At 36.5% G+C, this 21,679-nt stretch overlaps 2 protein-coding genes across 7 annotated transcripts; both read right to left on the bottom strand.

Moving 5' to 3' along the window:
• Positions 1-4,851: 4,851 nt before the first annotated feature.
• Positions 4,852-11,190, bottom strand: LOC147514912 (uncharacterized). 6 transcript variants are annotated; one of them, XR_015209731.1, is made up of 9 exons: positions 10,620-11,190; positions 10,403-10,488; positions 10,084-10,302; positions 9,276-9,404; positions 8,289-8,374; positions 6,029-8,049; positions 5,689-5,911; positions 5,427-5,605; positions 4,852-5,330 (listed from the first exon to the last, which is right to left on the bottom strand). XR_015209731.1 is itself a non-coding variant. In XM_086585500.1 (7 exons), exons 1-7 carry the CDS (start codon positions 10,778-10,780, stop codon positions 4,981-4,983), a joined length of 1,221 nt encoding a protein of 406 aa, XP_086441626.1. In that variant the 5' UTR covers positions 10,781-10,914; the 3' UTR covers positions 4,852-4,980. The 6 variants fall into 6 exon arrangements, 2 of the variants coding, with proteins under 2 accessions (XP_086441626.1, XP_086441631.1); XR_015209730.1 differs by having other exon boundaries at positions 5,427-5,617; positions 5,689-8,049; XR_015209732.1 differs by lacking the exon at positions 4,852-5,330 and having other exon boundaries at positions 5,427-5,617.
• Positions 11,163-21,368, bottom strand: LOC147514911 (uncharacterized). The gene is made up of 10 exons (XM_086585491.1): positions 20,192-21,368; positions 18,146-18,321; positions 16,947-17,296; positions 16,549-16,609; positions 15,916-16,040; positions 13,514-13,766; positions 13,194-13,387; positions 12,734-12,878; positions 12,243-12,623; positions 11,163-12,141 (listed from the first exon to the last, which is right to left on the bottom strand). The coding sequence occupies exons 2-10, from the start codon at positions 18,309-18,311 to the stop codon at positions 11,801-11,803; spliced, it is 2,016 nt and encodes a 671-aa protein (XP_086441617.1). The 5' UTR covers positions 18,312-18,321; positions 20,192-21,368; the 3' UTR covers positions 11,163-11,800.
• Between the last annotated feature and the right edge of the window lie 311 nt (positions 21,369-21,679).

Here is a 21,679-nt window from a genome sequence, read left to right as displayed (position 1 = left end):
AAGGAAAATGGATTCTATTGCAAAATTTTGAGTAGCCAACTCAAAATCAAATGGCAATGGATGGGTGCCACTATGAACTTATAGATTAGTTAGCTAGGCTTTAAATTACTGATATAGGACTATCAATCTCACCACGAAAGGCCTGCATTGCCGTCACAGTTTTTTGGTCGTCATTGTTTGAGGTGGTGTTTTTCAGCCATGGAGAATGCTGAAGTTGTACGTAGTGCAGAGTTTCTCGCATTCTTTATCGTTTGCTAAAATTGGTGTTGATAGATTGGAGTCTTAATGTGAGTAAAACTGGGACTACGTTAAAACTGTCCTACCAAGTCAATAACTCCATTCTTAATCGAACTTTTTTACTGTTAATTTTATATTCTCACCCGTTCCATCTATCTTATATCTACTCCATTTTTGTTCTTATGGGAAAACATTTTCATATTAATATATTTTGTTTTGTTTTTCAGAAAAGCAATGCTCATTAGGAGAGGCACAATAGAAACCAAGCCTCACCCAAACACCAAGTACATATTTGATAAAGAGTAATCTACTTTCCATAAAATCTACTTACTAATATGATGAACGTTTTTGTTTTGGTATCGTATTACTCTTTGAGAGGCACAAAAGAAGCCAACCCTCACCGGAACACGAAGTAGAGATTTGATTAAATAGAGTAATCTACTTTCCATAAAACCTGTTTAGTAAGATGATGGATGTCCTTTGTCAACAGGTATGCATACTCCTTACCAATATATGATTGCGTTCTGTTTCTCAACAAAAAAAAGTAACCACAAAACTTGGAAAACTGATATACACAATGGAGATAAAATTAATCATTTAGCCCACCTAATTGGCTACTCTGAAGACCTGTTAATGTTTTCTGTTTCTGTAGACGTACCGTTTTGGGAGAAATCAAACATTTATGTTTATAAGCTTATCATACTTATTAATGGCTACATGATTCTCTAAGTTCATGGATTTCTTAACCTCATTTTTCTTCTGTATTGACTGCTTCTATAAAACTAAATTTATATACTTTTTGTTTAGAATTTTTTTTTGGCACTTTTTAGAATATAGCGCTTATGTGCCCTTATCCTCTCTCACTTTCTGAGATTCGGATCTACTTTTCTACATGAATACAAAGAGGATAATACATGAAGAGAAGTGGTTACTCGGTGGAGTGTAGAAGATACTCTGATTAGCACCAATGGTTTTGGTGATATTCTCATTTACAGTGAAACCACAACAAGATTTTAATAACATTTGTTAATCTTGACCCAAATGAACTATGCCATATACCATGTGGTTCTGTTGCTCAAGTTTTAATTTGACTTTGTTGTTAAATTTTTATGTTTTGTATAATTCAAACTTCAAACTCTAATTGAGGGGAGGAATGAAGCAAATATATTCATCATGTGGTAATGAGAGAGAGCTTGGCTAAATGATCGCAGACTCTATTTACCTCTACGTACACATGAGGGAATGGTGGCATATCTTTTGATGGCAAGAATAACAATATCTCTAATTGGTGTATTTATCTTTTGTCGATGTCGCTAATATCCGACATCATTCGAAAACTATGTAGTTGTAAGCTGAAAACACAACTCTATAGTATGGTGAAGGTGATAGAGAGCGTTAAAGTCCAAGTGACTCATGGTACAATGGTCCGTGGTGAGCCTTTTTTGCGAAGACCGGATAATGAGAAGCGATGATCGTGGATTTTATAGTGAATATTTTGACAATGTATTGAATCGAGTTGGGGATGCAAGTGCATTCGCTTTGTATGTTATTCTTTGCTATAATTTAGAATTTCACATCTTATGATCGCTTTTACAATACGACATGCCTTCCATTTTGGAACAACAACTTGGATTTTTTCACGTTTTAATAGTTGGTTAAGTTAAGATGACAAATGCACTAAATGGTATATTTGTTTTTCAGCCTTGGTTTCTGTTCACGTGTTCATTTTGTCAACCCATAGACGATGATCGTGATACAGGTATCGAAGTCACTCGACTGTACATACAGGCATCTCAAAGAGTATGACGCTGATTGCTTCAGAAAATGTGTTAGGCCATATGTCATATGAAGCCTGTTTTTTTTCACTCGGTCACTCCTACATGCTATTCTACTGGAAGGCTAAATGCAGAAGTAGTCAATAGAAGAAGAAAAATAAGTTTAAACGGAACATGGATGCCAAATTCACTCCTCCTTCTATTTTCCATTTACAACACAGAAAAACAAAGATATATTCTGAGATCCAAATGACGTATATTTATCCGCATATTCTTCTGTGACGGGTGTAAAAGGTTTTTGCAAAAATGCAGAAGTGAAGTTAGGATAGTTTATATGAAATACTTTGTTGAATATGTAATTCTGATGGTTCTGCCCTTTCCCACCAATCAAGAATTCCGAGCAAGAGTTCACAATAGCCCCACTACTGCATCAAGCAAAAAAAAAAAGGATATCGAGCTCCTTCTATCTCGAAGCAATCATGGGATCCCTCCCCCCCCCCCAAATAAATAAACCCAGTCAATAAGGAATGAAGTCCTCAAAGTAAAATTCCCACAAAAGCATTCAAGGAATACCATAATCACAACTGAAGTTGGGAATAGAGACTAGAGTTCAGGTTCATTTTATTACTATGCCTTAGAAATATAATATTTATTGAGTTTTATTATTATATATTGTTTGTTGATAGGGAGTTCATGGTGTTCCTGAGGACTTTGTTTACGAGCAATTGAAGTCGGTGCTGTCTGATATGCATGTTGATGTGGTAAGTTTAGATATGCAGTAGTACACATTATACTTTCTAGAAATGGTAATCCATATACGCATTTTGCGTAATGTGTTAGGTAAAAACAGGCATGCTTCCTTCTATTGGTGTGGTGAAGTTGTTATGTCACTGGAGTTCTCGGTTCAAGGTTTGTGCTGTTAACAAGTTGGTTGGTTGTATTGGTTCTTATCTATTCTGATATGGTCGTGATTTGAAGGCAGCTTTGGTGGTTGATCCTGTAATGGTATCTACAAGTGGATATATAGGCTCATACCTCTTAGCCCACTATGTGTCATGTTCTTTAGCAAGGCAGTAAGGTAAACAATAAAGTCCCAGTTATGATTGTTTTAACATATTGGAGCTCCACTTAAAGACACTGCCTTGGGATTTCAATCCTTGAAACAGAGCACTTGCAGAAGCCCAATCAAGGAGAAATGTCTTGACATCTTGGCTGCTATTTCTGAGCATGCACTGTTTCTTTGAACTTTCTTTTCTTTCCGAGTTTATTTTATATTTTTTGCCTTTTGTCTCATGATAAATGTGTAAGTGGACCTTCATATATTGGGCAGAGACAACAAAAGAGTTCATTGCAAAGTTGGATCTTAAACCCGCCGTAAAGTTCTTGGTGGTGGTCAAGCGGCATTGGTGGAAGAGACTTTACACATGCCCGACAATTTTGGTGTTATGGTTTCTTTCAATCTTGAACGTGCCATTGGATGCAAATGCTTTGTTGAATTTAATGTTACTAAATGTATGCAAATGCTTCGTTGAAGTTGATGTTGTTGATTTGTATGAAAAAGACATACCCACATACAAATGTGTTAATATTTGTACCAAAGTTTTTTTTTCAATCTTTTGTAGAAGCAGCCCATACAAAGCATTTTATACTTTATATGTTCTGTTTACTTTCTTCTTGGAGGAGGTTACTTACAAGAATGTTCACATAGAAGTAAACAAAGCAGCAGATCATCTAGGAAGGTTGGGTGTTCACAACGGTGATGGATTCGTAGCATATGGCCCATATCTTGGTTGAAGTTTACCTACAGAGTAAACTGATGTAAGACTGTAATTAAGAGGAAGAATATATGACATTTCACAGAGTATCATTTATGGGTATGCCCAAGGTTGCAATAAATTGCATTCAGTTGTATCAGATTGTGATCAAGTTCGTATTGATTTCATCACTCTTGGCTAATCTATATTCCAAATCGTTGCACATGTAAATTTGATTACAAACTAAATTAACATCAATCAACTTCATAGTAGATCATTTTAATTACATTTCATGGTTCCATGATTTAGTCGAACTGTTAATCAACTTCATAGTAGATCATTTTAATTACATTTCATGGTTCCATGATTTAGTCGAAGTAGTCAAGTAGCTTAAAATTTTTGGCAATGTAAACCATATGTAGGCATGCAACGTTGGTCTTAAGGAAATTGGTCATAAAGAAAGTGATTGCCAAGATGGTGGTATTGTCTATGGTTGTTAATGTGTTATTTGATTTTAAAACTTTAAAAGAGTTCTACCAGAAAGTGATGACATTCTCTTGCTCCCACAATCCAAGACAACATGCCTCCCTATTCTTAGTTAAACCCTGAATATATCCAACGACATACCATTAATATAGGTTTATTTACTCATGCATGTAATCCATTATTCTCTTTGTTGGTGTTTCTTTGCATGCCAAGTGAGGACGAGATATTTTATTCTTTAATCGGAATTTTTTCATCTATACAAGTATTGTGTGTGTATAGTATTTTGATTGCAATCTCTTAAAAAAAAATAGAAAAACATAAACCTTTCAAACAAAGTATGTAGTAAATTATTAGCTATCAATATACATATATTATTTATTCAAGTGGACTTTAAGCTTTTGAGTCATTAGCTATCTATGTAGCAAGTCCGGCCATAGGCCGGGCCAGATGGCTAGTGTTTAGTAGTAGACTAGTAGTACATTCAGAATGACTTTATTTTAACCGAAAGCAAATACTTTTGATTCCATCATGTACCCAAAAACAAATTGCTTATGAAAAAGTCAAATACCACATTAAAACATGTGGAGCCCCTTAAAAAATTCATAATAACATGTGACCATTCAATAAATACCATCATAAAACTCCCAAAAAGTATCCAAACAAAATCGAAAGTCATGCATTTCTTAGTTAATCACAGTATAATAAAAGTCCTAAACACATCAGAATGATCAGATAGACTGATTTCTATATGACTGTCCATTAGAAGGTGTACTTGGTGGCCTCACACTAGTCATTTTCTTTCTTGACTGCACAGGAATTGTTGAAAAAAATGGCTGAAAAGCTAGTGATCTGGATGATGTAAGATGAGGCATTATGTTTGGAGCTTTAGTCTGAATTGACACAACAAACATGGAAGTTGGTGTATTGGACTGAGATGATGATGCAGCAGCAGTAGTATCCACAACACCACCTCCTCCATTAGTTCCACAGTTCTCTTTTGATGTGTTTGATCTGTCTTTCTTTGACTTCTCAATTGATGCCTTCTTTGTTGTTGCCTTTTTTGTTGCTGCCTCTTTTTCTACAAAGTAAAAATATAATGTTGAAAATTAATTAAATTAACGTAATAATTTTTGTGAGGATTTTAGTTTTAATACACAAAAAAATTTGCGCATACCTTTGTTGGCATTTTTAGCTATATTGGCTGGAAGTCCTTTGCATGTCCTTGAGTTGTGATCAGGCAGATGACAAGACTTCCAAGTCCTTTTTTTCTTAGAACTAGGAGCATCTTCATCCTCCTCCCTCTGTTTTTTTTGGTCTGCCAATCCCTCTGACATGTGGTGGAGGATTAATAATCTGAAGTACACCCTGTCAAGAAATCACGTTAGTATTTGCAACAATCTATATAAAACCAAGAAAACAATGCTTCATACAGTCACCTCAATAACATGAATTTCAGTGGACCAGTCAGCCATATCATTCATTGGCTTGATGTAACCAGCATAAGTTTGTTTATATGCTTGCACAGTGAAAAAATGACTACAAAAATCAACCCATGAACACCTCTTGGGGTATATAACTGCAACGGCATGTAAACATGGAACTCCAAATTGTTGCCATACTACACATGAACATTCCTTGCTGCGCAAATCTACTATCCACCTAGTGAAAAAACAGTAATACATCTAGATAGTGAAATACAATAATAAATAATGTTAATTTATGAATTGTCGTAAAATTAGAGAATAACAAATAAACTCTTAGTAAAATTGTACTAACCTAGTGTCATATGCAGTTTTGACAGAGAAACAATGGTTTTCAGCTCCCTCAACAACGCAGTTCCTTATGAATTTGATGCGAGTCTTACTAGTTTGCTTCACTTTCGGAACAAGACCACGAAACTTATTGTCTACTTCATCATCCCACTTCTTAGCTTTTTGTTTTCTGTCATATATATTCCTCATAAAAGCTAAATGCAACTTGTCAACGAGATTGCATACTGGCTTATCTCTAACTTCCTAGATCCAATTGTTAAAGGACTGAAAATTTATTAGTTATATGCTCACACTTTGATGTGTGATCAAAACAAGACCATCCCCATGATTCCACCTTTTCCTTCTCGAGCCATTCTCTTGCTTCTTTCTTCGCAGATCCTATCTTGTCCATCCACTTTTTAAAGTCCACTTCCTTGTAAGACTTGGCCGCAAACCATGCCATTTTCTCAAGATGGCTCCTTTAAACAATTTCTTGAAATTTTTATACATATGGCAAAAACATATTCTATGAGACCTGGTATCGTCAAAGACGTAACTCACGGCCTCTACAAGACCCTTTTGTTTATCAGAAATGATAGTTAGTGTTAGAGGATGCTGACTTAGTTTTGGAGAGATGATCTCCAAAAATCTACACCAAGTTTTTGTACTCTCACTCTTGCATATATACACTGCCAAAGGGAAAAGACCATTGTTGGCGTCCAATGAAACAGCACTAAGTAGCTAACCACCATATTTTCCCTTCAAAAAACAATCATCTAACCCAACAATTGGCCTACACCCAGTAACAAAACCAGTGAAAGAACCCTCGAACGCAATACAAAGTCCAGTGAACTGGTTGCCATTTTCCATATCCCGAGTATGTAGCGATTGAACCAAGATTGCTTAAGAGAATTTGTTTTCTTAACTCAGGGATCATCCTGTAGCTTCCATCATAATCCCCAAACAATTTCTCTAATACTTTTGCTCTAGCATGCCATGCTAACCAATAATTCACCTCTATGTGAAAATTGTAGAACATTTGTTTCTGGATGTCTGAGGGCTTGAAAGTCTTATGATGTAACGTGATTTGGTCTTCAAGTTCTTCCACAATAAAGTTGGCATCAGCCATACAGTTGTGCTCAAGTGGATCAGCATAACATGTATGTTCAGGAACAATTTTTCTCAACTTCATAGTAAACTCATTTGGTTTCTTTCTAAAACATGCCATCCATGGGCACTCTTCTGCTTTACAGTAGGCTCTAATTCTACATCCCTCGTTTTTCGGTTTCCCAACTTTGAACTTATTGATAATATAATACTTTGTTAAGTACCTCCTACACTCTTGAATAGTCGGCCACTCCATGCCCACTTCAAGAACTAATTCTACCTGTACATTAGTGTCGCTGGTTTGTCTAGACTCATTATCCTCCTTATCATAAAGATTGTCTGTCTTGCTTGCAAAGTTTGCGAACTCATTTGTTGATGGTAGAAGAAATTCTTCATCCTCACTGTCAGACCCAGTACTATGATATTCTTCCTCTGGGCTAATGTTGTCGATGCCGATAGTGTTACCATCATTAATTGGAATCACCTCATCCACTTCTTGTATAGTTAGAACTAATAGTGGTAGCTCATCCAAATCTTTTTCGGGGAGTCTCCAAGCACCTCCCTTTTCGGTCGGTTTTTTACTAGCATCCACATTACCGGAGTCAGTTGTAGGTACAACTATTTCTGAAGGTGTTGGAACTGGTTCAACAATTTCCACACCATCAAGAACAACAAACAAATGAGCAAAGCCCTTCTCATCGGTTTCAATATTAGCCCACATTTCCAAATAGTCACTGTCAGTATACATATCTTTTTTCTCACCACTATGCAACCAAGCAACATGCATATCAAGAGCAGGCATTCCAATTTTTTTTGAAATGTCGTCTTTCAAATCTATCAAACATTCAAACTATAACGATCACCATCAACACCAAGTATATCTGTAAATGAACCCTCATCTCCATAGTGAACCTTCAAGTTTTTAACATCCATGGCTACCTAAGAACAAATTATTTGAGAAATTAAATAATCAATATAAAATCACTATAAATATAACAACAAACAACTTTAAAACTTTTTAACATCCATGACTATTCAGTGGCTGTAAAGATGAGAACTTCGTTACGATATGTTACAAGCAAGAACAACTAAAATCTTCACAAGTTTTACAAAAAATGACTTTGATAATGAATTTTCAGTTCAACTAAGTTTACAAACAAAACCGTAAACATTCTTACCTTTCTTATTGCTCGACTAGTCTTCACAAACTCTAATCTTTCGTTCTTCACAAACAAAACCTTGCGAACGATTGTTTTGAAGAAAGCTATAGGATTTAGATAAAGAAAATAATCGGTTATGGAAGATAGATAAAATAACTAAATTGAAACTTGCTCATCTAGCGTCTTTTGTATGTATTTCATGGCCGTTGAATTATAAGTGATCCATGGTTCAGATAAACCCATGTGGCAATTGTTGTGATAGGGTTAGAGAGCATATTCGGTAATTTTCATGGGAGTTTTAGATAATTGTATTTTTTTTTTTTTATCGGAAGAAAATAAAAAACCTAGACTAATGGTCAAACCTTGTTGACCGGCATGAAGGCGTTAAAATGGGGGGACATGTCTAAAGAAGATTAAAGTGGGGGGTATCTCTAATTCCCAATTATAGGGCATATAAATATGACAAGGTACCCATACAAATCTATTCTTCCTGTCAATGTTCGACTTTTAGGTCAGTTGGCACCCTACTGGAGTCCCTAGAGAACTCTTCACTTGACCAAATAAATATACTGAACTTGAGTTGATAATTTATTCCTCCTTCCACCCACGCATTTAGGAAATATGATGTTTTTCACCTTAATCACAAACTTATGTTACTAACTGAAATAATCTACCACAACCCAAGCTTCTAGTACCTATGTTGTCAATGGTGGCCCCAAGGCGGGCCCAAAATGACGTGGCAGTCCAAAATGACCAGGGCACCCCAGCGGCCAAGGCCGTAATAATTGTAAGAGAACTAAGCATATGCAGGTTTCTGCAGAATAGTATATACCTGCTCACTTTAGGACCATGGTGGAACGTTCGAAATAAATGATGATTGAGCATGTGTTTATGGTGTGTCACAAGGTGTTTGGACTAAAGAGTGTCCACAGATGACAGATGTGAAGATACTTGCTAAAGAGGAATAAGTACAAGTAAGAGCATCTAATGCAGCATAAAGCGTACCATAGACCAAAGTCTCCAAACCCATTATGACCAATTATCAGAGAGGGGTAGTTGGGAATTCTTTTTATCTCCATTATGCAAGGAAACATGTGATCCACAGTTGGTAATATGAATTCTTCAACCCTATCACTGCATGTGTGAAGGGAAAAAAAAACTTGTATTAGTACTCACCATCACTTACATCAACATACATATACAACATAATATACCATCTGAAAACACTACTGCCAATGCACAAATTGACCACAACATCTGCCTTCCTAGTAATGTTCCCCAAGACCTCTTCCCTTATTCTTATTAAATATGAGTATACCTAAATTAAGAAGTTGCACTCTTATCTAATGTAAATAACTCCCACGTTTGGGTAAGCATGAAATGCCACAGGACGTCAAACTACCAAAAATCGAATTAGAGAAGTCAAAAGTCCAAGCTTATAAGTCAAAATTTTCTATATGAATTTAGTTTTGAAACAGACAATGTTATGAACCAACAAATAAAAATACTTTAACTTGACCGTTTTCATAATTCACACTTGAATGCAGAATATGTTTTCAGTAGTACTTTGCATCAATGATATGGCCATCCTAAAATGTGCAAACCTTTAAAAGGTGCCAATTTCTCCCCAATAATGAAATCATCATGAAATAAGGTTACAGTAAGAGACCCTTTGAGTTACTTAAAAGTTAGAAGAGTGTACTGGATTAAACGAGAATATAAGAACCTTTGTTTATTTCCTTCACCTAAGAAAATCTGAAGAACGTAAACTTTTACTAGATGCTAAAAAAGTGAAGAAACAATAGCTAATTACCTCCATGTTGAATTCATAGCCCAAACTTGCAATCTCCCATTCTTTTCAAGAGCAACAAGATGACTTGGTTCACAAACTAATATAGAGAGAACACTATCATCTGTTTTCAACTTGGCCACAAGAGAAACATAGCCTAGTTTCACATGTATAATTTGTATGGCATTCTCATCAAAACAAACTGTTGTACACAAAGAACACGAACAATGGATGCTCCGGTCCCTAAGAACACACACAAACGGTTCTATTAGTACCACCATCAGTACTCAGAATCAGTGGAAACTTCCTGTGAGATTAATGCAATGATAAACAGATGAGGAACCTGCACTATAGCACCTTGATACTGTTCGAGGAAACAAGGCATTGTCCATCTGGAGTGAATTGCAGCGAGAACTTCCCAAAAGCAATCTACAGAGAGGAAACACAGCTTGAAGGTAGATAAATTGATAAGGTGATCTACTATAACGTTGTAATAAACAGTTGGAAAACACACACAGACACACACAAACTTTCCTGTGAAGTGTAGTCTCATAACTTACTTCTCCACAAAAGGTGTATTTTGAACTTGGCAACATGATTGATGTGTAACCAAGAAAAACAGGATAGCCTTTCCTTGGATCTCGAAGTGGAACCTTGTAGATGAAAATTGTTCTGACCCTATTGGCCAATATACCACATAAAACAGAGATATGAATATCATCCCCTTGTGTGCTTAGCACTACAGACAAAATTGGGGCTGGTTGCACATAGCAACCCACAAGCTCAACAAAGTTGTCTGAAGTCCTGTTAAACTCGGTTTTTGGTGAAGTGTGTTGATTTGGTAACAGGTGTTTCTGGTTTAACTCAATATGAGACAGCAAATTCACACTATCTTGATGACTACTAGTGACAGACATCAACTGAGGATGGAAACCTAAATCAACTGCATTCTTGTCAGGGCCATGCACATTATCATTAGAAAAGAAGCTTCTTTCCCTTTCCTGAAACAACAATGAAGAGTCACTGCTATCTATATTAGCATCAGCTTGGTCATCATCCACATCTTTAATTTCCTTGTCTTCAGCTGCATGATCATCCACTGCTTGAACTTGGGAGATCATGCCAGTAGATCTGGGGGCACAGATCTCCATACTGAGAACCTGGTATTGTTCATCCAACTTGCTTTCATCCCACAATGATATTTTTCTAGTTGAGCTGTCAGCCGAAGCACAAACTTGATCCACTTCAGTAGTAAGAGAAGTTTCAGCCTCAGGAACACAACCATCTTTTGGGTTCCTGCAAACTATACTTTCTGACAGAGGGCCTCTAAATTTGCTAGTTGGATGCAGATCTGGCATCTCCATGGAAGTAGAGATTTTGCCCATCCTAGAATCACTGGTTTTAATAACATCAACTTCCTTCTCTGACGTGTAAACAGAATTCCCACTGACTATGGGATTTACGTCTTTTACATCTCTGCTACTGTTTTGGAGTTTTTTACCTGTAGAACGATTTCTGCAATGATACTGAATGAATTCATTATTTGAACGGCCCTTCTTTATATTCTCAATGCCTTTCGTAGCAGGAAGTACTTTCTCAAAATGTTCTGTGTCTGCAGTGAAAGAAGCTACTTTCACTCCATGTGCTGATCCACTACATGGTAAATCATCAGCTAGACGCAAGTTGGGTATTGCACAGTTGGGTGTATTCTCAACCTGGATAGGTAGATTGTTAGTCTGCCTTAAAGAGGCTGGCTCAGAAGAAGGAAAATCTTTTGGAGGGCCAGGTAGAATGGTTTGGTCATTTTGCTCAAATGATTATCCACTCTGGAAGAAATTTCATTGCACAAGGAATTCTCATAACAATTGACAGTGACATTCTCAGATTTTTCTTTCAAATGAATCTTGTTGGCTGCGGAACCAGATGGTGTTTGATAACTAGTATCTTCCAAACTGTCTGGGATAACAGACTTAATATTCTCCAAGTTTTCACTTTCAAAACACGGAGCTGTACTTAAACAATGTGTCTGTCCCTCCCTGTCCTTGAGAGATCCCTCAGCACAAGTGCCAGTTTTAGGTTCTCCTGTATAGTTTTGTAAGATAAGACAAGATATAATCAATTCCTCAAATTGAAATCGAACAATAGAATAGAATTCAAGAGCAGAAGAAACTGCATATATGTACCTGAGGATAACTTGTTGTAAGTGTGCATTCCATGGCTTTCTTCAGAAGACTTTGTTGTCGCCAAATTCAAGCGAACGTCTCCATTACTGAATGAACTTTCAGAAGTGCGGACCTTTTTTCTTTTTCTACCAGATGTCTTCTTGAGTAGAGGAAGTGCTTGTGGAAGCAGCAGTGTCATCATTGAATTGGCGAAATCTTGCTCAGCTGAATCATCATTGCTCCTCTCAGAATTTCCATTTGGAGTATATGTGTCGACTTCATTTTCCAAAGGCGAACTCCTCACCATATCTTCAGAAAAAACCAAACCAGGGGCATCTTGTTCATTTTTTATTTGGCAAGGGCTTGCTTTTTTGTGTTTTAGAGCAGAATCAGAAACATTATCTGCATAGAAAACCTCTCAATATGTAAATAAAGGATATATATACTATTGCAAAACAAACAATTGCACATGGATTGTAGAAGAGACAAACCCTGAGAATCTGTTCTATTACCTTGTAAAATATCCAAAGAATCGGGAACATAAAGATCCAAAGTCTTGACAGATTTAAACTCTCTTGAGCTTGTTTTTCCAGTTTCATCTTTGTCAGCCTCTGAGGAATTGCTTCCAAGCGTATCAGCAGCCAATAATGTGTCGATCTGTTAGGAAATTAAGAATGGTTCCCTTGTTTAGATAACCAGAACTAGCCACAAATGAGTCGTGACTAATGAATTGGTGTCAACTAAATGACCAGTACCTATAGGCAGAAGCGTACAAAAAAGGCTTTAAATAAAAAAAACAAGAAGAACCTTACCGCCGGAATCAAAATTCCCTGAAAGTGTCGAATGTTTGAAATATAGTTTTTAGGCTAAAGGTAATGATCTAACTTAGCATAAATCTAGGAAGACAGGAATCTGATCTACATAAAATGGGCTATCTTTTACGCGAGAAAATTTATGTATAACCATCCTTACGTGTTCCTCCTCTTTGGAAAGACCAGTGACTGGAGAAGTGCATCTATGATCTTCAGAACCAACAAGTTTGCGCTCCTGCGAAAGGGCCACATCCTCTTTAAGGGAATTAGCAAACCTCAGAGACTCCAAATCTGAGTCATCCTTGATTGAGAATGAATTATTTGCCACCTCAACAGCTCCATTCAACTTGACAGCTAATGACAAAGAATTCACTTTTATATCAACTTGGCAATCCTCGCCAGTATGATTCTTCTGATTCTCTTTCCTAGTTATAGAAAACTCGGCATTATCAGAAACATTATGCGCTTGGAGTTGCTTACGTTCAGGACCACTAGCAGCGTGTGTTGTTGCAGTATTATGCTTCCTACTTTTCTTCCTGGTGCTCTGGGGCTTGATTAAAAATGGAAGTAAATCAGGACGTGTACATGATTCTGGAAATTGATCATCAGGTTCTATTATACAAGCCTCATTGCACAAACTGGTGGATGACAAATTTTTCTCTGTGTTCCCATTAACATTTGAGACAAGGTCCCGAAGCAGTCGCTGGACAAGCGCATTTCTGAAACCAAAAATCTGCATGCCACAATTCAGATATTACAAAACAAATTTTTTTTTTCTTTGCCTAAGCAATCATTTAACAAGTCTACTAAACCGTTTCTTTCCTTAATCCAATACATACAAAAGTAAAATGGGACACAATATATTAAGCCAGAAACATCAAATAAATCATGGAGCTGCTACATGCATATGTAATAAAACGGACGCAATATAAGAAATATGGCACCAGCAAAATATTTTTACTACTCCTAAGAGGTGAAAAATAGTGCAATCATTAAGTCCCTACAAAGAGATGTTACGATCAATTTAATTAGCTTGAACCATCAATTGAAGGCACTGCACCCATTTGTACCTTCATTTCTCTCTCTTGCTAGTTGCTACTCTCTTAATGGTACCCTCCTCACTAGTGCTGTTCTTTACACACAAACACTTGATTTTAGGTGGTTCTTGACACGAGCTGGCCACACATGACAAACACTTGCTCTCCTCGCTACCTTCTATTGTGAAAACCTCATCACCATCTACATGGCCTCAAATTCAGCTTTTCATGCTCATACCATGCATATTGAGCTAGATTATTAGTTTGGTCGTGAATGGGTTGATTCTCGAAGTCATTTACTTTCACTTTCCTTTGACCTTCAGTAGATCAAACTGTGACTTGTTCACTAAAAGTCTTTACAAGCATCATGTTCTCCATCTTCTCCATCCGAGACTGCTAAGTTTGCGCGTAAGTGTAAAATCATGTGTTGCACTTCCATACTAGGTTTAATGTGTTTCCACATTTCAGGCATGTTTGTTAATTGTACAATGCAATATTAGGCTTGCATCAATGGGTATATATACCTCAACGATGAGTATAATAAGACAAGTATAACTTCAAACAGATTACCTATCCTTCTATCAAATGATGATTCTTCACTTTGGTTTACAAGGGAGAAGTTCAAATGTAAAGCCAAAGACTCTAGCGCCTAGCTGGAGAATCGTCAGGGGGTTTTCAAGTAGTTTCAGATTTTCAATCAAATCAAGTTAAGGAATACGTTTTCCAAACAGAATGCAAAAACTAGACATGGAGATAATTACCAGACAGCAAAGGAATATTTGCGTCCAAAGCTCCAAAAATGACTGCAACAACCAGGGCACTATTCCAGTTAAGCCCAAAGAGTGGTAGGAGTGCGCCACGGAAAAGAAGCTCCTGAGTAATCCAGTCATCAGTGTGTCGCAACATGGAAGTTTTGGTTAAAAAACAATTGCATGAGGTTTTCCAGGTATACCTCACTAAACCCAAGGCAGAAATGCTACGACCACATAGTCCAAAGGCTGCAGGGAACTAAGTACCTGAGATACGGGAACATGAAGCACATATCACAACAGCACCACACTGAACTGTGCTTAACTGCTTATTAAGTATTAACTTAGTCATTACAGAATATTTATCCACAAGAATAGATGAAGCTGCCGGACCTTACTATTGTTAGATAATGAAGTAGATTAACCAAGACTCATTTAAATTTAGGCTTTTTTACACCTGCACCCCCATTTGAATATCTCGTGGTCAGGGCAGTTGAAATGTCTTGAATACCCTTTTCATTGAAAAGTTACCAAAATTTAAAAAACCCTTAAATTTATTTTCAACATTTTCCTGAACCATGCTATCTATCCCCAAACAAACTAGACGAAGGAATGCAATAATTGGTTGATGATTTATGATTAACACCTACTTAGTCTCATTGCAGGCAGGAGATTCCCAGGTAGACCCTGCCGAATGTTGGTTATGACAACCTTGCAATTGTTACGCATGAACCAAAACATCCAAAGTGTGGCTATTTTAAGTGCTCATTTTGTTTTTGCAACTTATGCATCACTCCAAAAACCAATTTCAGTAAACGATGGGAAAGTATGCATCTCAAAGTGACAAGTACCGATTATGTCCCATGCGGTGGTCGCATTAAATGACAAATGAGAATGGTATACTGACTGCTATCAAACACTTGAGTTCCAAAGCATTTTAGGTCTTTGTAGGTAATTATCGAGTAGTAAAGTGCAATTAAGTATGGAAGCAACCAATCACCCTTACATGATAGATTAAGAGCAACTGTTCCTAAAAGAATTACCATATGTGAATTACTTGAAAAAGAAAAGTATAAAACAGAAAAATACAGCATACCTGTTGATTTGCTGCTTCACTAGACTCCGCAAAATCAGGCCACATTTGAAGCAAAAGATATCGGGATGACGAGATTAGTACAACTAATCCAATGATCAACTCAAGATGCCACGTCTCAAATATGACTGTCAGACTGTAGAACATAAAATTTATACTCTCGTACGGTATGATATAAGAATAAGGTGCTTAGAAGAGAAGAAAAGGAGAAACTGAACTGTTAACTGCAGCCAATTACTCTCAATAATATTTTCCAAACACATGCTCAAGCATGTAGCAAACAGCAAGGAGGATGTCTACCAATTTTACTTAGTGGCACCTTTTTTCGCTTTCTTTTCCTTTAAGTTAAGAAACTGTTTTCGTGGCATCGCGGTGATCTATGAGACTAATCTGGAATAATAGCTCTAGATTATAGTTTTTAAATTTTTTTGAATGATATATGCAAGGATCAAGAAATAAAAGAATAGTGGACGACAAATGTAACTTGGTTCCTTAAAGTGGACCGACTTAAGAGAAATCTCTTTGGTGAGTTCATGGTAGTTTCCAACGTCTTGGTGTCAATCCTAAATTATGTTTCAGCTTAATTACCTAAAAACTAACAGCAACATAACAAATTACTGGCGTAGAAATGCATACATGACACTTCTGAAGAGCAGTCAACAACTGGCAATCCTTCTATAAATGCGATCTGAGATACCTGCAAGTTACAAATTTAGGAAGAGATGTTGGCGTATGGAAAAGTTGTAGAGCAAATCTAATGGGTCAAGCTACGACGACAACAAAAATTGACACATAAAAACCAGACTATCTTAACCATTCATATATGATAATCTGAATGTTGTCAATATGGTTGCTCAATTCTCATACATATTACAGGTCTCTAGGCTGTAGCACATTAGGCGTCATTTCTCATAACATCTTTCCAACCAAAATATGCATGTTCCAGTAAATTCTTAATTTTCTCAACAAATAAGAAGGGACTAAATTGATACAAGAAATGGGAAATGGCAATGCAAGGAGTTTAGCAGACCAACCTGTCTAATTACTAAGCCCAAAGCAAGTATCAGACCAGAAGTAACATTGTAAGCTTGAAGTACAACCTCTCTAGGGGTGCTAGATATCAAATTCTTCCCAACCAAATTATCATTTAACAAAACCCCATTACTTTGACCAACTAATAAATCATCTCTGGCAGAAGACTTATCTACCACTGCACTATCCTCAACTTTTTTAGTCCTACTTGTGGTTAACTTCCCATCTTTTTTCGACTTCTTCACAGATTTTCGACTTGCAAAGGATTTCACAACAACCCCAAAACTTTGTAGCTTGGTAGAGAAGTTGTTTCTCTGATGATGAGATAACAAGTGATAACAGTTTTTAGTACCTAATAATTCAAAAACATGCGGTTAAAGCAATATAATATAGACATCAAAAAGTGAATACTAAGAGAAAACCAAGGGGGAGAAGAGATTGATCTACATGTGCAGATGATCAAGTCTCTAAATCAAGAAAGAAAATCACATGAGCACTTCTTAAATTCAATAATAGCTCATAACAAATAAATCAAAGACCAACTAATAAGCAATACTAAAACTCAGCATAAAAACAACTTAAGCATGGAAACAACGATTCGGTAAGTAATACTGTATATGAGAAAACAATAAAGTAACAGAGTAATAATGTTTCTCCAGTACTAGTAATAATGCTTTAGACCTAACAAATGTGAGAGAACCTACTGAGTTACAATATCACAATTGCATCAGTGCGTGAATTGAATCAAGTACAATTATGTATGGTGTCAGTTAGTTTAAGGCTTCTAAGAAATATCAAATGTTTAAGGTTCAGCTTGCCAGCTTGGTAGACAGGGTTTTAAATGGTCTGCACTTCCTTTAATTTGGATTGATCGTGAACCAAGCGTGACTATTAACTGCTAATTTTCAAGTTACAATGCCAGAATTTTGTTCCATCAGAACTTCGAACTCTTGAAGTTCAAGAAGATGAAGAAATAATAGTGTGGAATCAGATATGAAGAAGTACGAAATATATTTAAGTCTCATACAAAAAGTTAAATGGAAATTGGGAGGCAAATTAAAGAGAAGAATTACATGTAATATAGAATAAACATTGAGTGTTACAACTTACGAGTACAAAAGAAGAAATATCAGTACATGACCTCAGAAACTCGGTATCTATGTTCGTTTAGAGCAATCCAAACAATTCATGCGACCTCTACCTTGGCAATTTGAGCATGCAATGGATCCCTCGTTCGTCTTCTGAGCCCCTAACGACTGGAAAATGTCATCCACAAGGCTAAAATTGAGTGCATTACTTTTAACCAAACTGGATCCTTTACATCTTGAGCATGCTATTACCCTCAGATCACCACATTTCTTGCACATCCCTAGAGATCTGCATACATAAAGTGTTAGTTATTCACTTATTCCCATCGCCTACATATATACATAACAGATCCATCATAAACTTGAAATGAATGCACCTGCAAATATGGTGTTAGAAAAATAAAACAAGCTGTCTAATGAGAGTAAAATTCATATCATGACATCAACAATAGGGAGGATGAAGAGACAGAAACAGTACTTCCATCATAGAGGGTGGTGTTTTAAAGGGGTTTCATCATGCTTTGGACAATGCAACTTAGAGTACGATGGTAAAATAATATTTCAACAGAAAAAAAGAAGACATTTGCACTATATCCTCTTTCTTTCACCCTTTACTGTCTATATCACAGCAAAGTTAAGTCCACATAACTTACATTAAAAACAGAATAATAGGCATGCCACAAGCATATCGCTTCCAAGATATTTCTATGTAGGAAGTATAATCAATGATCAGATACTCCAATGCTTTTCCACAATATTTCACACTCTATATCCTGACTGCATAAGTTTTCATGCATTGTAGTAGGCATGTCTGTGTTTGTATAAAATCACAGCAAGCTAAACCATTTTAAGAGCAATATTAAACGGTATGAGTAAAAATTGCAGTTTCCTTTTCTTTCCTATATCAACATATCATGCATCTGTCAAGGCCAGGGTAATCACACGTGGAAGGACAATTGGATGGATGGCAAGGCCATTAGACCAGAGAGTACATTCTGGAGGCCAATTAATACCACCTAGAGAAATATATTAACAATGACGGGTGGAATGTCTCTCATACTCGTAGAGCTCTTACTCAGGATCTATGGAAGCCAATAGCCCCGATTACTGACCTAGTTGGAATATGGAAGGACAAAAACCACATCTTGTATGAAATGAAAACAAAAAAAATGTTTAAGTTTTACAGTCTCAGGAAGGCTATACGATATGCTTATAATGCTTCTGAAGGGTATTGTGGAGTCTAACCTTGCAAGGTCTCAACCTCATCAGCAGAGCGAGAAATCCCTAAAATCTGTTGAATGCTAATGGCTTGCTCCAATTTTGGGCATTCTTGAGCTACACAGACAGTGCAATCCTAAATCAGCAAGGTGCGGGGTGTATGCATTACAGATAGCTGTAATGTCATTAAGAATCCAGGTTTTCTAATTGTACTGAGCATACTTAAAGTTCAGACAAAATCCTCCATCAAGTGTAGAATTGTCTTTTTTTCCTTACTCTATCCTCCTAGGAATCTTTTCAGCCTAGTTTATAACATTGACCTCTAGATCATCATTCAGATCTCACGAGACTTTACACTTGTTCCTCACCATTGTTTATGGGTAAATTGATGCAACTTCGCCCATTTGTACAGCTCTTAAAGGTCATACTAAATCTGGGTCAGGGACAGGAGTAAGGGTACTGTAAAACAGGTAATTATGCAGATTAAGATGACACAAGAAACAGACTAAGCCTAAAGCTTTTGCAGGGAAATATTCTCACTTAATCAAAAATTTCTAAATGTAAGCCACAGAACCTAGTATGAAATTCTAATAAACTTTACAACCTAACACTCAAAACTTAAATAAATTTTCTAAGTCTTACATCATCCTAAACTTACCATACTTCAATGCTTTAGTACAAAGGTAAATGCAAGCATTCACATATAAACAGTTATAGGCAAATGCGCAGGGCAAGAAGCGAGCCTATACTGGCCTCGACGGTGGGCAAGAGACTTATATAATGATTTGTCAATTGTACTTAAGCATTGAAGAAGAGACTTCTATGAGCAAGAGATAAGTGCAGAAACATGAAACTCTACATGCAAGTTTTGGTACAAGACAATATGAAAAGAATAATAGTTCTATATAACAAACTTTTAAAAGAAGAAGAGAAAAACATACGTTATTTGAGAAGCTGAAATGAAAGCATCAACTTTAGGGGCAGTAATTCACTTGCTGTTTTCCCCTCAACTTTTCTTTCTATTCAACTTCCTTATCCAAGTCGTTTGACTATTTGATGGGCCTTGGTAGATCATGGGTTGGGTCGCTCTCTACTAGGACTTGGAAATGCACCAACCCATGGATCGGTTCGATGTTCTATCTGAACTTACTTACAGTCTTGTTTTCTACATTTTTAACTTCACCGAAAAAGAAAAAAGGCTACATTTTTAACCAATCCAGGACAAAAGTGGTAGGGTAGTAGTAAAGAAATGTGATGGAAATAACAGTGGGTCTTTCTTTTCTCTATATAAATGAGTTGTGGATTTAGGGCTTTGAATCATTGTTTGAGAACTTGCGGCGGGGCTGTGGAGAAAGAAGTAGGATGAGTTATGAGAAGCGTTGGGCATGAGAGGATTGGCAAGATTTCTCCTTGGTTTAGTTTAGCATTTTCAGTCTAATCTAACTAAGGAGATAAGTTTGCCGAATGCTCTCATACCGAAGGTTTCTCATTCCTCTTCCCTCTTCCTTCATCTCCTCAAATCCAAAACAGTTCAACCGATTGGCTTTGGTTTCCTAGCTTTGATCTTCAGTACTTGGTTTGTTCAGTTCATACTTGACACAGATCTTATATTATGTAAACCCAATCTAATTAATTTGTTGTTCATTTTTTCTTCACTCTATATGGTACCAACTGTTAATAGATTTGGTATATATGATGTTGTTTGTTCAGCTTTAAGTCAGCATGCTAATACTCGATCTGGGTAGATCATTAGTTTCTAAAAATTATGCAGCTACATCTAAATCTCTTGAAGCTTATACTGTGCATGCTAAGATGAATCCTTATTCTTAAATAATACATCTTATATTGTACAGGTAACTTGGACCATTGGTGCGTAAAGCTTAAGCAGCCGTGAAATATGTCAATTTTTTGTTTTAAGCAATTGGTAGATTTCAATAGTAGCTAGTTGATAGTTGATACTGGATACGGAATAGGTTACCAAAAAACAGATATTGGATACTGAGTATGAAAACGAATACCATCCTACACCATAAATGATTGTCCATTTGTCCCAACTCCCAAGTGAATCTCTTGAAGTTGCGAAAATGTTCACAAGCACGTCCTATCAAAGTATCAACTACCAGGCTACCAGCCACTCAATATGTTTTACTCTCAACTTCTGCTGCATTTTAGTCACTTTCTCTCAGTACTCTAATAACAACTAACACAATAACCGATACTGTCACGGCACGTTTAAGTTTTAACTACATATATTCTGATTTAATTAAGTTGCTAAAGTTCTTTTTGTTTCTTTTTAAAAAATAACCCGAAATTATCATAAACAAGCCCAACTTCTCATTTCTTTGTTAAATTAACTATATAAATGCCCCCTTGAGCTGTAGTTTTCTTTTCAAAGGTCTGACAGGTTGCCAGATTTTCAACTCCTTTTG

Source organism: Coptis chinensis, chromosome 2 (assembly GCF_015680905.1).
Source record: "Coptis chinensis isolate HL-2020 chromosome 2, ASM1568090v1, whole genome shotgun sequence".
In the NCBI taxonomy this organism is placed as follows: domain Eukaryota; kingdom Viridiplantae; phylum Streptophyta; class Magnoliopsida; order Ranunculales; family Ranunculaceae; genus Coptis; species Coptis chinensis.
Note: the sequence above shows the minus strand (reverse complement) of the source record. Positions and strands in the feature narration are given on the sequence as shown.